At 46.8% G+C, this 15866-nt stretch overlaps 1 protein-coding gene across 1 annotated transcript in view; it reads right to left on the bottom strand.

Moving 5' to 3' along the window:
• Positions 1-1155: 1155 nt before the first annotated feature.
• CUX1 (cut like homeobox 1) overlaps positions 1156-15866 on the bottom strand; it is a 395035-nt gene continuing 380324 nt past the window's right edge. The window contains 1 exon segment of the mRNA XM_021005648.2: positions 1156-12035. Within this exon segment, the coding sequence (XP_020861307.1) occupies positions 11306-12035 (730 nt within the window). The 3' untranslated portion in view covers positions 1156-11305.

The following is a 15866-nucleotide window of genomic DNA, read 5'->3' as shown; positions in this document are numbered from 1 at the left end:
GTAACCCTTAACCGCTTTGAAGCTCATCTTCCCTTTCTGTAAAAACGAGGGGCTTAGAGATCATAGCTCTAGACGCTGAGGCTCATGGAGGGTCGGTGACCTGGGGTCAAGGTCACAAGTAGGAAGTGCTGAGGGGGAGGGATTTAGAGGTTCTTTCTACTACATCACAATGATCTTGAAGTTGCTTCTTCCTCTGAGACTGGAGGGTACCAAACATACCTCCCTAGAAAGCCCAGCTTCATTGTCTGGAATAGGGGTTCTGAAACCCAGGGTCCATGAACTTGATAACTGTACATTAAGACAACTGGTTGCTTTTGTCATTCTATTATTTCACCCATTTAGCAAGATTCTGAGAAGGGTTTCATGCTTCACCAGACTGCCAAAGGTGGCCAGGACACAAAGACACTTAAGAACCCCTGCTCCAGGAGAATTCAATACAGTTTCACACAGAAGCAAAGAAAGTAGTTAGTTATGTTTATCCTTCAGCATCACAGAGATAAGTTTCTCCAGCCCTTAATTCTGTAAATAAGTGTAAGATGGAATCACAAAAACCACATTCATAAAATATCACAGAAGGCAATTTTCTTTTCAAACTCAATAACCCCCAGATGAAAAAAAAAATGCAATCCCAATCATAAACACCTGGAGGAGTTTGACCACTTAACTCTCTAGAGGCGCGTTTATCCTACACTGCCTCCCAGAAGCAACACCGGCCATTTAAAAAGCCTAGCCTTTCCTCCATTCACTTACCAAACCTACAAGTTTAACTTGGTCTTAAGTATCTCCAGGTCCTTGAGCTTGGGCTCTGGACCAGGGCTGGACCACCTCTACAGAGCAGACCTGAGGTCAGCTGCCATGACATCAGGTCATTGGGCCGTGTTTCGGAGGGTTTGCTCCTGGAAAAGGCAAGAACTCCACTTGCTTGGTGGATAAAAATCCACTCGCAGGCCCTCTGGTAGTGACCGGTTTCCCCCTTTCAGTTGCCAAGTGTGTGCATCATCACAGGAAGCCCCAGAACAGAGATCCTCTTGGGGGACAAAAGCAAGTTCAAGCTTAATTAACGATGGCCCCACTGGCGCTGGCTGACGCCATAAATGTAAGTGTTTGCTGCTTAAAACCAGGCTCCAGTCCACTTTAATAAAGACAGCCCACACATTCTTGTGTTTGTATAAAAGATATTTACTTCAATTACCACACCTAGGGTGCTAGTGAATAATAATAATAATACATCGTGTGAGTTTCATACAGTGATATTGCTTCTCCATATCATATAGGGACCGTTGTACAGTGCTGAGAACAAACATTATATGGCTAACCAAACGAGGACAGAAGAAACAATGCCATCGGGCTGGCCCAGAGGGACTTTTGCCCACCGATGCCGGCCATATAAACTTTTACTTTTTATGTTTAAACAAATAGCAAGAAATAAAATGTTACAAAAGATGAGTCACAGCAACACAACGAAGGCTTCTCAAAGCTATTTGTACAAAAAATGACACTTTTTTTTGGTCAATTGGGTCTTTGTGAGGATTTTTTTTTTAAATCTGTGATTGTGAATTTAACAAACAAGCTCTAAAAACATCTAAGACTTAGTGCGTTACAGAGAAAAAAAATATAAAATACTGCTAAAAATGTAAGACACCACAGTACACTGGGGTAAAACTGAGCTTATTTAAAAAAAATGAAATTGACAAAAAAATCGTTCTCAGGAAAAAGTACACCACTTTCTGTTTGAGTTCATTTTGTGCTGTATTAGTAGTCAGGGCATGAAAAAAACTCTGCCCATTATCATGGCAAGTAGTTATTGCACAAATGCAAAGAGTTAAATTTCTTACTAAACAAAAAGGGATGTGAAGAAAACCACTTAAAAATAAATGAGAAAAAAAAACCCAACCCTTTTCTGTTACAACAAGTTACTCTCAAATGCCTTGGGAATTTTGTCTAAACTCTCGAGTCGCTTAAATAAACGGCATTTTTCCGAGGGGTTTGTCGAGGGTGGGACACGTCCTGCCAGCGTTCTCGAGAAAAGAGGCGGAAACCAGCTCAATCTATAGAAATGCATAGACTATTTGGGTAAAAATGAAAACCCTCTTCAGAGGGGGACAATGATTTTTTTTTTAAATCAGAGGACTTTACTTAAAACAAAAACATCACCTAGCTCCCCCCCTCCCCAAAACAACAACGACAACAACAACAACAAATAAACAGGAACAGAATGGGGGGGGGAAAGCCATGGCACACACGCAAAAAACATGTTCAGAAAAACAGAAGTGTTGTTTAGTGGGACCATCCATCCTTAGAAGGCAAAATGGGAGCTTGCTTCTGATCCGCAGAAGCAGCAATGTGCTCAGTTCCTTAGACCTGCGCCTAAGCTTCTTTCTCCTGGGACCCATGCTGGTTTAGATCTGACTGAAGCCCTGGCAGTGAGATAGATGCATTGGGAAGCAGACCCTTCGTGCTCTTTTCCTCCCTTCCCTTGGAAACTGGGTGAGATCTGCAAGATTCTCATTTTGTGAAAGCTGCTGCCTCCCTCTGCAGCTGAGGTCTGCCCCCAGAATGCTCATTCGAATGTTCCGGGCCCCTTCCCAACTCAGTCCTAGTTCTGAGGGGCCCTATGATGGCGGATGACAGGAAACGATGTTGCTTCACCAGACAGTTTTGGCTAACTTCGTAGGCAAGAAAACCACCAACGATAACAATGACTGAATCTGTCAACTAAAACATGTTAACCAAGACGAACACTGCAGAAAACCAGTCTCTCATCTGACAGTGATACCCTTGGACAGACTGCGGTTCACTTTCTGACAAAGGACGACTATCTTCATGAACTCCAAAGTATTAAGAGAGGCTCTAGGAGGCTTTGGGTATCTGACCTTGGCTTTTTTCTAAGTCTCATTTGCAGTCCCTCACACCAAGTCTCTGTGACTTCAGCACTTTCATTAATCAGTGGGTTTTTGTTCATAAACTCTTTAGGTTAAATGGTGAGAAATATAAGGAAATCTTTTAAAGGGGTTACTGCAAAAAACGGGTGGCTTGATTGTGCTAAGCAGACTCTGAACCCATCAATCCACTAGAAATGGTTCTATGCTGTCCTGGCCCCAACTGGCCAGGATCCATTCACTCCAGGAATTTGGGAAAGGCGTGACTCGTGTTCACAAGGGGAAAAGCATACATGCGCACACACACATATACACACATACAAATAACCAAACTACTCTGAAAAAGATTTAAAAAATAATGACCCTAATAATAAATAGAAGAGGATAGAAATAACCTTTAAAACAAGACATCCTTTTATCATTATCCTTATGTTGACAGGCCAGTGCCTGGCCAATTTTAGCGAGAAAAACAAAAGAAAACCAGGGCTTGGAAGTGCTGACCAGGTGGGAGCCCAAAGGGAACAGAATGGAAGACCCTCCCGACTTCCCAAGGTCCAGGCTGGTGTCGTGACATTCCTTCTACAGAAATATTTCAAGGCATCCAAGAAAAGAGGTACTATCCGTCAGGTCCAGATCATATGGGTGCTTGATGAATCAAGGTCTTGAATGAGCATGGATGGACAAGGGTCCCTCCATGGTCGCCATGCAGTGGCTGGGAGGGCTGGGGTGTGCCACTGAGGCTGACTGAGGCCCGTTCCATCTTAAACTTGCAAGGCAAAAGGAACCCCGGTGAATCTACTTAGATGAGGATTTGACCTGAATCACCTCAGTCGAAAGCTTCTTTATCTACATTCGGTGTGCAATACAGTTTTAAGCTTTTAAAACCAAAAGAAGAAATATAAATGTTTATTGCACCAAGCTTTTCACACGCTAATCTATGTAAGTGCTTTCTAGTTTTCTTTCTAATCAGCAATCCAGGGCCACTCAAATGCAGTGATGTTACCATTTATTTTTTATTTATTTTTAAATTTTTACTTTTAACTAAATCTGTCCTGTCTGCTCACGTGTATACTGTGCTTTAGGTCCTTTTCAATGGGGACATGGTAATGACATCAGGATATAAGGCACCTTTTCTTTCTGATTACAGAAAGTTTGATAAATAACATTTTATGGTAGAAACATTAAAATCTAAACATTGCTAGAGAATGTTGCAATAGAAGAAGACCTTAATTAGACTTTGGGATGCTCTGGAATAAACAAAAGTAACCCACAACAAGTGATTCAGAGGACTTAAAAAAAGATGACCTTTCTAGAAATTAAAAATGAGAAGAAAAGAGGTGCTGAAAAAACGACTTTTGACAAAATAGAGTATAAAAGCTTCATTCTGTCCTCTCCCTCGACTTAAGGGGTTTCTCTGGCAGCAATGCAGAACTCAAACTGAGCATCTGGTGGGGTGAGTAGGAGCTTTGGAAATTTTTTCTTTTGTTAAAGCTAAATGTCAATTTACACATAAAAACAAAGACTGTCAATGATGGAAAAAGACTGTCATGGAAACGACAACTCCTTTCAAGGGGAAAGAGGTGGGAGAGGTAACAGTCGACTCGGAAGCAGAATGAAAGGCTGCTCCTCTCTGTCTTCCTACCAGGAAGTCGTGGGCAAGGGTCAGTTTGTTAAGACTTGGTGTAAGCTGGCAATCCTTGCAAAGGGCAGACTGCGGTGTTAACTGGTTCCCCCTTTCTCTACCCTTCTCCAATCCCTGCCCAGAAACACTCATTTCAGACTTGAGGTGATCTGCTTTAGCTGGCTTGCTTAAGTTTGTACATGCATGGAAAATACCAGCAAATTTATTTTTACTCAGTCTGTAGTTTAAGCTTGCTTTGGGGAGGGCACCTTGAAAAGTTACCTTTTTAGTAGCTAAACGACTTTCTTCTCTCCCTGGTAGTTTTCAACTAAAAAACAGGTAGAAACCATCAGCCATCAGGATAATTTTCATCCTCAGACAGTTCTTAGTGTACACACATGGCTTCTAGTCTGCTAAATGGAGGTAGCCTTGGTATTAGAATGTCTATCACCTGAAATTACATGGTTGGAACCTTGCCAGTTTCCTTTCTCCTCTTCCCTCTCCCCCTTTGGCATAATCACTGGAGACTCTAGTGACTGATTTCAAGCCATTAAGGCACAAAATGGAAACTGCTGTGCCTCTTTGGGGGCCTCCAAATACAGGATTTTTCTGTGAATGCATATTATTTACCTGCCCAGGTATAAGGAGATTATACAAATTGCCCAGTGTTTATCATTGCTTTCCAAAGAGTCATTCCATTCTTACACACACAATCACCAACAAACTAGTCACACCATCTGATGAATTGAAAGATTGCCCTTACAGATACTCTAGCCCAGCTCCCTCCTCTCAAAAACGAGGCAGTGGAGTGCACGAAGAGCCAGTCTCATGTGGGAAAACACCACTCCTCCAAGGAGCAGAGAAGAGGGTCCCTTGACTTCTAGTTCAGCAAATTTTCAACAGGATATTGATGCTACTGAGGAAGCCCATGGATAATGGGCACCAGTGAGATTTTATGAATTCACTGTTTCTTGAGCAACCTAGACAGTTATGTTCTTTAAAAGGTCATCTGATTTATTGGGGTGGGGTGGGATAGACTGGAGGAAAACTTGCTCATCTACCTCAAGATGAGCCCTTATGAATCCTTTAGGTGGTCTGTACTCAGAGATAGAAATATGGATTTGGGTTTGCTAATTCTAACTTATTAAGTGAACAGAGACACAGGGCTACCAAATGCGTCTGCCATTTTACGCAGTCCTATGTCGACATGGGAGGGATGGCTCTTACTGATGGCGACAGGAATGGCTGTTGCAGGACTGACTGAAAAGAATGAAAGGAAAGAAAGAAAAAGGAGAGAGGAAAAGAAAAAAGGGAGAAAAAGAGAAAGAAAAGATAGGAAGAAAATACAAAGAATTAAAGAAACAGGAGAAAGAGAAAATAAAAATGGAAGGAAAAAAGGTAAAGGAAGAAAGAGAAAGGGAAGTAAAGGAAAGGAAAAAAACCAAGGAGATGCAAGAGAGCAGAGTTCTATTCCATATCAGGATGCAAGAAAATATGAAAAAAGTACAACTCATTACTTTACAACTTCCAAACTGTGTGCCTCAGTGACACCTGTGAAGGGAACAGCAGCAGTTGTTCACCTACCACGAGGCCTGGTTACACTCTTCCTTCCTGTCTCTGGCCTGCCCCACCTCTTATCCTGCTGGCCTAACAGTGCCAGTGGAAGGCAGGGTGTAGGGTGATAGGAAGGTGGGAGACTAGGGGTTAAACATGGGAGTAAGACAGAGGGGAGTCAGTTTTCAAGGGAAGTCAAGAGCAGGGGGTAGAATTTGAAGTTTTGGCTTCAGCAGTAACTCCGTCAAGTTGGGTATCCATTCACTAAATCCAACCCTTATCAGGTTATGGCTTATCTAGAACAAGTTTCATCTTTTAGCAGTCATCTCCCCAATCACCCCAACCCCACCAACTCCCACGCTGGATGACAAAATCTAGAAATATGGGATCTTAAATAAGTCCACACAGCTCAGCTACTGGGCATTTATTACTGCATCTTTTAAGATGGACCTATCTTTTGGCTAAGCTGCACATATAAGGTCACAATCATCATTTTACTTTGTATTCAATAAGCATTTGCTGGATTAAATGCGATTCTGTATGGGCTCCAGAAGGGCATACTGTATGGTCCCTCCCCCTCCCCAGCTTATTTTAAAGGGAGATTCACTCCCCCTCCCCCCAAAACCAGAGAAATGAAGATGATTACACAGGATGCTGAAGAGTTTCCTACCTACCCCTTTCTGGGTGTTCCCATTTTAAAGAGGGTAGAATTTCAAGCTGACCCACCATCTTGGGGCTTCATTGGCTGGTTTCTGAGTTTGCTCTCTAATAACAGATATATGCTGTATGATCTTGGGTGGAGTAAACCTATTTCCCCATTTCATAGCAATAAACAAGAACCTCCAATCTAGAGCTTTCTTTATTGAGTCTAAGAAAACATTTTCTTCCTTATCTTGCTACGAAATCACAGTATCATGGGTACTGACTTTGAGAGAAGGGACACCAGGCTCACATCTCTTCTTTCTGCAAGGGCACACCATGAGATGGCTACTTAGCCTAGACACTAATGATGATTTCTGCCTTCCTGCCCTGTTCACTCCTAAAGAGGGTGCTGTCCCAAAGCCAGGCCAACTTGGGGGCCGATTCCACAATCTCTTAAGAGTTCTAAGTACGGGGTGTTGGTGGGGGGAAGGGTCATTGTTCCTTTAAATGGGAGAGAAAACAAAAGAGACTATTAAAAGAAAACCAGTCAGGGACTTATCAGTGCTTTGGATGAGCAAACATTCCAAATGCTTGCCACCACACTGCCTCTTCCCCTCCACTCTTCCCCTATTATTAACTTGATAGAAATGACCATGTTTGAAAAAACAATCTTAGGTGTGGAGAAGCTGTCTCCCCTCCCTCCCTCTCCCTCTCTGCTCTAGCCCTTTATATATTTGTCACCTTCCTTGCTGGCAGTGATGTAAACAAGTATCCTGAGGTGTCCAACCACCTCCCAGGTCCCACCCAGCCTCCCTCCCCAGAATGCCTACACCTGTACTGTCTGAGCTTACTAATTTCCCAAGACAAGTCACATTGCATGCCTGTTATGGAGAAGCTGAGCTCAAAGGCTGCACACAACTATAGGTTAACCCTTTCCAGATGCCTGGCACGCCAGAGGCGCTCTCATCAGACCCGGATCTATACTTCAACAAAACACCTTTCATCACGAGAATCACAGATGTTCGAACCAGAGCAGGAGCCAAAGACCAGGAAGCTGACATTGTGTGCTCAGCCTTAGCTGGCTAAGGTAGTCACAACGGCCACCTTGACTCAGAATTATGAATACTGCCCCCAATTAGCACAAAGAAACCGTTTTAAATGGTATAATGGAGCTTGTAATTAAATGTTAGTGTTTTAAATGGAAACGCTTCCCCTAGGGGAGAGGTACAAATCGTCTCTCTAAAGTGACAGAGGCTAAGGAAGCAGGCGATCTGTTTGTGTGTGTGATGGATGGTGAGAGAGGCATTGAACAGAAGTGGGAAGAAAGCAAATTTGAACTCAGGGCACGCTTTTCAAGGCACTTGAATATTGCTTATCAGGATGAAAGATTAATTTATGTTCCATTGGAAGGGGAGGGCAAATTCCCCACATCAGTTTCCATGTCCTACAGTGGAAGCACTCAGGAAGCAGGAAAGACTGAAAGGACAACCTGACATCAAAGACGACTGGGCTGAGATCGAAACTAAACAAATAAGTAAATATGGGAGGGGAAAATCCGCCACACTGAGCTGCAAACAAACTTGAGCCAACTGATTGTATCAAGCACCCAGATGTTAATCTGGCTGAAAAAAAAAAGTTGGATTAAGAAGACAGTCTGCCAATCAAGTCTAAAAAAGGACTCCCCAAATCATGATTTACTTGGTAGAAGCAGAAAGAACCTAGGCGGCACAACACGTCGGCACATCAGAACTCCCAGGACTCGAAGGCTTTGCAGACACCAGTCTTGCCACCCAGACGTCCATTTCTACCTCTGCACTGTTCCTCCTCAGACTTGCCCGGCTGCCTGTTACAGTGTCCTGGGGGTCTCTCCCCAAAGCCCTCCTGGTGCTCTCCATGGTCCTGACAAGTCTTTTTCTAGGGGTTGGCCATTCCCGAAAAATCTCCCTCCCTAATGCACTGGGGCTCGGTGAGATGGGCAGCTGCTTTCTCTTCAAGGGTCTCAGTTTTGATCTCTACTTCCAACAGGAATCTCAGTCACCGAACCAGACTTTGAGCTCGGAATGGATGTGACTATAAGGAGATAGACTACCGTCTCCCAGCCTCCTAGAGCCTTCTGCATACTTCTCATTCATGAAAAGGCATTTTTAAAGAAGTGTAGTGACTCTGAATTTGTGAACACTCAAACCGAGTGCTGCAGGTTAAGAGACTGTAAATGAAATACATAATTTCTAAAACATCATGCAAGAAACATAGTCTCACATCTTACAGTCCAAATCCTACTAATTAATTAATACAAGCACGCTGAGGCATGATAGTGGGGGAATACCTTCCAAACTGTAACTCCCCCTCCCCGCAATCAAGAAAAGAAATATTAATTAAACTTAAGAAATTATGAATGCACCATGAAAATGTCATCCAAAGATGCTGACCTAAGACAAAGTTTCAATGATACACAATACGGTCAAAAGTTTTCAATCAATAATATACAGTATGACAACATCTTGTAAAGTATACCCAATACTGCCGGCAGTCTATCCCACTAAAGAATATTTGCCCCCTTTCATCCCTTCCTAACAATCAGATAATAAAATACAGCACCTATAAATAAGCAAAAAAAAAATATATATATATATATACCGAAATCATCTATTGTTAGTTTTAAAGATATGGCAATAAAGGAGTCTAAATTAGCAAATTTGTTGAAGCCAAACTGATAAAAGAGCATATTGAAAAAAGGTGGCAGTAATGCACTCTCATGTGTGCACAGGTACGTAAGAAAAGACAAGACGTAGAAAACTGCTTTCACGCGCACACACACACACTCGCGCACACTCTCACCTCTATTCTCACGCATATACACATAGACAACAGGAGGAATTAGAGACAAGTTAGACTTCTGATTTGTACTCAGTCTGTCCTAAACTGTGCATAAAGGAATCTTTTTTTTTAAGAGGCAAACTTGATAAAGGGCAGAACCATCTGAACCGGAATTCAAGAACATGAACATTTTGGTTTAAGAGTTTGGGCCGTTTCTGTTTGGGGGATGAGGAGGGGTCGGATGGTTACTGCTGCGCACTCTCTTTTTCTATAGGAAAAAAAAATTAACAGCCTTCCCACAACTTCAACATAGTGATCAGTGCTTGTAGTGGGAAGAGGTAGAGATAGCAATAGTGAGTGTGACAGCAAGAGATAGCTTGTGGGGGTTGGGGAGAGAGAGAGAGAGAGAGAGGGAGACAGGAGGGAGAGGGAAAGAGGGAGGGAGGGAGAGGGGGGAAAGGGAGAGAGAGAGAGAGAGAGAGAGAGAGAGAGAGAGAGAGAGAGAGAGAGAGAGAGAGAGAGAGAGAGAGAGAGAGAGAGAGAGAGAGAATGAATGAGAATATGACACCAAGGGAGCTATCTTCATCTTGAGGCAGGCTTCAGCTCAGTGAGAGTGGTATCTGATACCATCTCCAACAAGGAAAGACCTCCATCGACAAGGAACAGAACCCTTTCCCAGTTCCCCTGGGCACCTCACATTGTACCCAAGGGCCCCCGAGCTGCATGCTGAAATGTTACTGGCCAACTCTTTTCCCTCGTTCTTTTCCAAAGCGCGCACACACATACACCCGTGCACACACATACACCCGTGCACACACACACACCCGTGCACACACACACACACGCAGGCAAACAAAACACGCAGACGCTATAAATTACACAAAACCATCAAGTACATGCTGCGGTTCTAACTTGTCTCCGAAACCTCCCAGATATGAGGTCTGATCAGCGTGCTCTGCCGTTAGAGGTTAAAAAGCAGATTAGAAAATACCTAGATTCCGATTTTTTTTGTCCTGATTTGGCCTAAAATGGAGTGTATTAAACAAACCCTGGTCTGCAAAAGCCCAGAATTGGTTAAAGCTATGGAGTCATGTGCACTACGTGTCAAGGTTCTATCGTCACTCACAGAAAACACGACGCCCGCCCGCCCGTCAGCTACCACAAACCACGATATTTTCCTGATGTGACTTTTTTTTTCTTTTGTTAAAAAATATGTGGAGTAAATGTGTTTTTTTTTTAAATTCAAAGTTTCAAACAAGAAGATTCTTTTCTTGAAAATATTTAGGAATCCAAACTAGTGTGTTTAGAGTCGGTTTGACTGTGCAATCTCTTAGTGGCAACTGGACAGCTACAAAAACTTTCTTTTTTTTTAAACTTTTCTGAAAAATTCCCCCCCCCATTTTTTCCTGGTTTAAGAAGATAATAGTGTATTATCGCTCTGAAGCCATTAGATGGCAGATAAAAAGCCCCCTTTTAATCTGTGGGTTTGATTTTTTTTTTAAAAGCCCACACGAAAGACGAGGGCACAAGGCAAAGGCTGTAAGAGTTATTCCAGAAACTGTGGAAATCACTTAGGGCAATAAAAAAAACACTTGAGGGTACAAAAAGGCTTGACTACACATCTGTTTTCTTCCTCGAAAACGCAACGTAAATGGGCTCAGCGCCCCTTCTGTTTTCTATATGCACCTTGGCCTATGGCGATTTTGCCCTGTGGCCTGCAGGGCGGTAAGTGCGCAACCCAAGCAGCGCCAGCCCGCCAGGGAGGTCCAGTCCCGCCTGCCCAGCTCTCCTCTCAGAACTCCCACTCGGCGGGCTCCTCCCGGCTGGCGGCCTTCTCTAGCCGGTGGATGATGCTGTTCAAGTTGGCCGCCTTCTTTTTCCTCAGGCTGTTGTCTCGAGTGCTTTTGGAGCCGGCGGCCTCGGGAAAGCTGAACAGGCTCTGAAGGGAGTTGGTTTTTTGGGGGCCCGGGCCGGATGGGGTGGAGCTGGTACTTGGCAAATTGGGACTTTTCTCCGCGCTCTCTTTCGGCTTGTAGGGGCTCTCCCCGGCGGGGACCGTGGCGGAGGCAGCTGAGGTAGAGGCATCCTCTTCTGGAGCAGAGTTTGGCGGGGCCTCCAGAGGTTCTCCTGAACTGTGAGACCCTGGCGGAGAGCTCCGACGCGGCCCTTTGGGCCGGCCCTCGTCCTCGGTCTCGGCCAGGGTCTCCATTCCCAAATGGAATGACTCCGTTTTCTCTGAAGACTTAGCAAGCTGCTGGGCCTCCCCGCCCACTTCCTCCTCCGCCTCTGCCTGCCCTCCCTGAGACTTTGTGGCTGCATCGCTGGCTTCCTCCGACGCTTCTGGGACGCTGGCGCTCATCTTCCCTTCGGGTGGGCCTTCCGTGTCCACGCCGTCGCAGCTGTCCCCCTCTGAGCTGTGAGCTGCCCGGCTGCTCCTCGCTGACGGCGAGTCACTGGCCCCAGCCTGGCTCTGGCTTCCTGCTTGGATTTCTTCAATGAATAGTTCTCTGCGGATGCGAGACCTAGGAGAAAGAAGACAAGAGCTGGTCAGCTAGGGGGACACGGGAGCTCTGGACAGCTGCAACCTAGTGGGAGGCAAAAGCCTGGCCTGGCGACATGGGTGGGGACGAATCTGGGGGCTCCCTGAGGTTTAACTGGGGGAGTCAAGGTCAAAGGGTCCCAGAGTCAGAGCTGGAAGGGTCCTCGGAGGCCTTCTAGTCTAAGCTCCTCATTTATAGCTGGGAAACTGAGGCCTGGGATCACGGGCCCAGGAAATCAGAAGTCTTGAGCTGAAAGAAGCCTCTGAGCCCTCTGAGCTCCAGAGAGTGACCTGTCCAGGGTCACACGGAGGCAGGATGTAAACCCCGTCCTCTGCCTCGTTAGGTCCACACTGACAGGCTGAGCCTTCCCTCTGGGCTCAGCCCTTCTTATCATCACAACAGAAACAATGACTCTTCAAACTACACAAAGTTTGCAAAGTAATTCCCTTACAAAGATGCTCGGAGGTCGGAATGACAAGTATTATGATCTTCATTTTACAAATGAGGAGACAGTCTTGGAGTCATACTCTTACTGAGTAACAGAAAAAAATCAAACCCAGTTCTTTCTAAGCAACCAGATAGAACACAGAGCCTGAAGTCAGGAAGAGCTGAGTCTGAATCCAGCCTTAGACACTTAGTACTTGTGTGAACCTGGGCAAGTCACTTTCTCCTCTGTCCGGCTCAGTTTCCTCCATTATAAAATGAGGATCCCAGTGCTACTGGGAGGATCAGGAGTGACAATGCTCATCGCGCCCTTTGCGCAGCACCTGGTGCGCAGTAAGGCCAGCTATCATGTCTCCATTCTTCCATGACGCCCTGCTCCACTTGTGGTGAGACCAGGACTTGGGCCCGGGCCTAGCGCAGCCGCTGTGGGAACAGCACGGGTGACTGCGGTGGGCTGCGTGGCCGAGTCTGGCCGCCTGCAGGAGCCTCAGTCTCCTCTTCAGGAAGATGGAGGCACAGATCTGCGCACTGCCCCCTCCCAGGGCGAGTGTGAAGGAAGCAGCCGGGAAGCTCCTGAGGCCTCTTAGAAGCGTGCTAGAATGACCAAAGCCGTCAGGAGTCCTCGAGGGGTCTTGGCCGGATGCCTGGCATGAGGCCTGTTCTCAGTAAATGTTCTTGGAATGGGAGAAGGGAAGGCCTGCGAAGCAGACAGAGTGGTGGCTGGGTGAGCAGGACGGAGCTGGCCTTGGGGTCAGGAAGACCCTCCTGGCTGCATGACCCTGGCCCAGTCCCTTGTCTTCTCTATTTTTTTGGTTTTTTTTTTTTTTTTGGATGAGGCATTTGGGGTTAAGTGACTTGCCCAGGGTCACACAGCTAGTAAGTGTTATGGTCTGAGGCCAAATTTGAACTCAGGTCCTTCTGACTCCAAGGCCGGTACTCTATCTGCTGCGCCACCTCGCTGACCCCCCTTATCTTCTCTAAGGCCTCGAGGACCCGCCCTGGTAGGGTGAGCCCCCTGGTGCCACTGATATCTGTGCCTCACTAGCTGCTTTGGCAGCGCTAAACATACAATTCCCAGTGAGATGCTCAGCGCCTCTGGAAGGCTATCTCTCAGAGCGACCACGTCTTATTATCTCCCCCAGTGAGGAGCAAAGAGGAATGAACTAGGAGCCGGAGGATCCAGGTTGAAATTCTACCTCTGATGCTTACTCCCTGTGTGCCCTGTGCCTCAGTTTCCCCAGCTGTAAAATGAGGAGGTAGGCCTGCATGGGGTCCGGGGTGCCTTTCAGCTCTAGGCCTATGATCTCAAGTGTGTGTGCACACACAGAAGCTTAACGGGCATGTTAACCCAAGTTGAATCAGCACCTGAGAGACTCCCAGGGAGAGAGCTGTGGCAGGGATGGCCACGGGCTGTCTGTGTGTGACTATTTGCATGTGGGTGCACACGCGTGTGGGGATGCTTGTGAGGGCATGAGTGTGTGTGTGTGTGTGTGTGTGCATGCGCGCCTGTGTCTGTCAGCCTCTCAGACTCCATCCCCCAGGACAGACGAGTCCCAGGCTCTGGCCACCCATGAAGTGGGTGGGGGTGGGGTGGGAGGAGAAGGTGGCCACGGGCTGCTTTGGCCACAGGAGAGTCGCTGTAGCTGAGGGCAGCAGCATGTCACACTTGGGGGTTCTTAGCTGTGGGGCATTCCCCTGCGGGGCTCCCTTTGCCAAGGACAGCCAGGGCGGGGCCCTGGGAAGACAGGCAGCCTCAGAGCCCGTAGGGCCCAGGCCCACAATCCGGCTGCGTCATCTTGGGAAAGTCACTCCATCTCGTCTGTAAAATGGGCTGCACTCTGTGCTATCTGAGGTCCCGTCTAGCTTTTACTTTGTGTTGTGATGCTGAGGAATGCTGGGAATCCGACAGTTCTGGAATGGGAAGGCCCCTCACTGATGGCGCTCTAGTCCACGTCCCCCCTTGTTGAAGCCTCCATCCAGCGTCCAGCCACTCTGGCCTGCTCCCCTGGCTGTGAGGAGGAAGGCCAGATGGAAGCTCAGGCGGGCGTTAACGCCCAGAGGGCAGCTTTCAGAAGGGGAGAACTGCAGGAGTTGTTGGCTAGCTGCTGGGACCCAGAAGACAGGCTGAGATCCTGGTGAGTCTGTGTCCAGCTGCAGCCCAGAGCTTTGGGCAGCCTTCTATGTCCTTCTCAGTCTTTCAGGCAAGTATCCCATGGGAGATATGTCTACACTGCCTGCTATAGACCACAGGGCACTGACTGGTAGGAGAGAGCCTCCCGTGGCACACATACCCCTGGTGACTTGGGGTGGCACTGGAGGCCTTTTAGGGTCCCTCCCCGTTCCAGTGCCTCCACCTTGGGAAGTCACTGCACCTCTGAGCCTCAGTTTCCTCACTGGTAAACTGAGGGCCTCCTTCAAGTTCTAGATCAGAGGTTCTTACCCTGAGGGTCCATGGCTAGATTTCAGGGGATCTAGGAATTTGGGTGGGAAAGAAAATATTACCTATTTAATTTCACTAACCTTTAAAATTTAGAATTTCCTTTAATTATGTAAACACCTGATTCTGAGAAGGGGACCACAGGCCTCACCAGACACTGCCCAGGAGGTCCATGACACAAAGTTCTACCATCCTGGGGCCTAAGTCCCTCCACCTCATAGGTCTCAGTTTGCTCATCTGTCAAATGGGTGGGTTAGAATGTGGTCCCAGAGGCCCCTCCAGCTCTGGGTCTCCTCTGGTCCTTGATCAAGCACCTCTCCTGGTGTGCGGTCCACACCCCCTCCACCCCACCCTGGAAATGGCTGAAAGGCTCCCATCTCCTGCCTTCACATGGTGTCATCTTCTGTCCCTACAAAAACGGTCCAAGGCATGATTTCCTGTGAGTTCACTAAGGCAGAAGGGAAGAACCCTGCAGGAAATCACTTCAAGGGCTCAATTTTCTGAGGAAGGGGGATGGTTTCTGCACTTGGGGACCTCTGTGAGGAGCAGCCCAGAACTATGTGGCCTTTGTCCTTGGGGGTGGGTGGCGGGTGGGATGAGGGACAGTGACAGTGGGGAATGGCAGCGGCGGTGGCCTGAAAGTCTGGAGAAGAAAGTCTGCTTGGTAAAGAGCCTGGGGATGGAGACTCTGTGTGTGTGTGTGTGCGTGCGCGTGCATGTGTGTGTGTGCGCACGTGCATGTATATGACTATTAGCACCTCCTCCAAAAAAAGCTCATTAACACAGCTAAATGTGCTATTCTGTAATTGCCCGGCTCTGCAGAGACGGAAGCAATTCCACACGTGCTGAATTCTATGAGGACGGGATCTGAGGGCCCGGATCAACACACTGAATTCTCTGCCATGTGTTCTTGTTGGGAGATGACACACAGA

This window comes from Phascolarctos cinereus, unplaced genomic scaffold, assembly GCF_003287225.1.
Source record: "Phascolarctos cinereus isolate Bilbo 61053 unplaced genomic scaffold, phaCin_HiC Scaffold_5;HRSCAF=322, whole genome shotgun sequence".
In the NCBI taxonomy this organism is placed as follows: domain Eukaryota; kingdom Metazoa; phylum Chordata; class Mammalia; order Diprotodontia; family Phascolarctidae; genus Phascolarctos; species Phascolarctos cinereus.
Note: the sequence above shows the minus strand (reverse complement) of the source record. Positions and strands in the feature narration are given on the sequence as shown.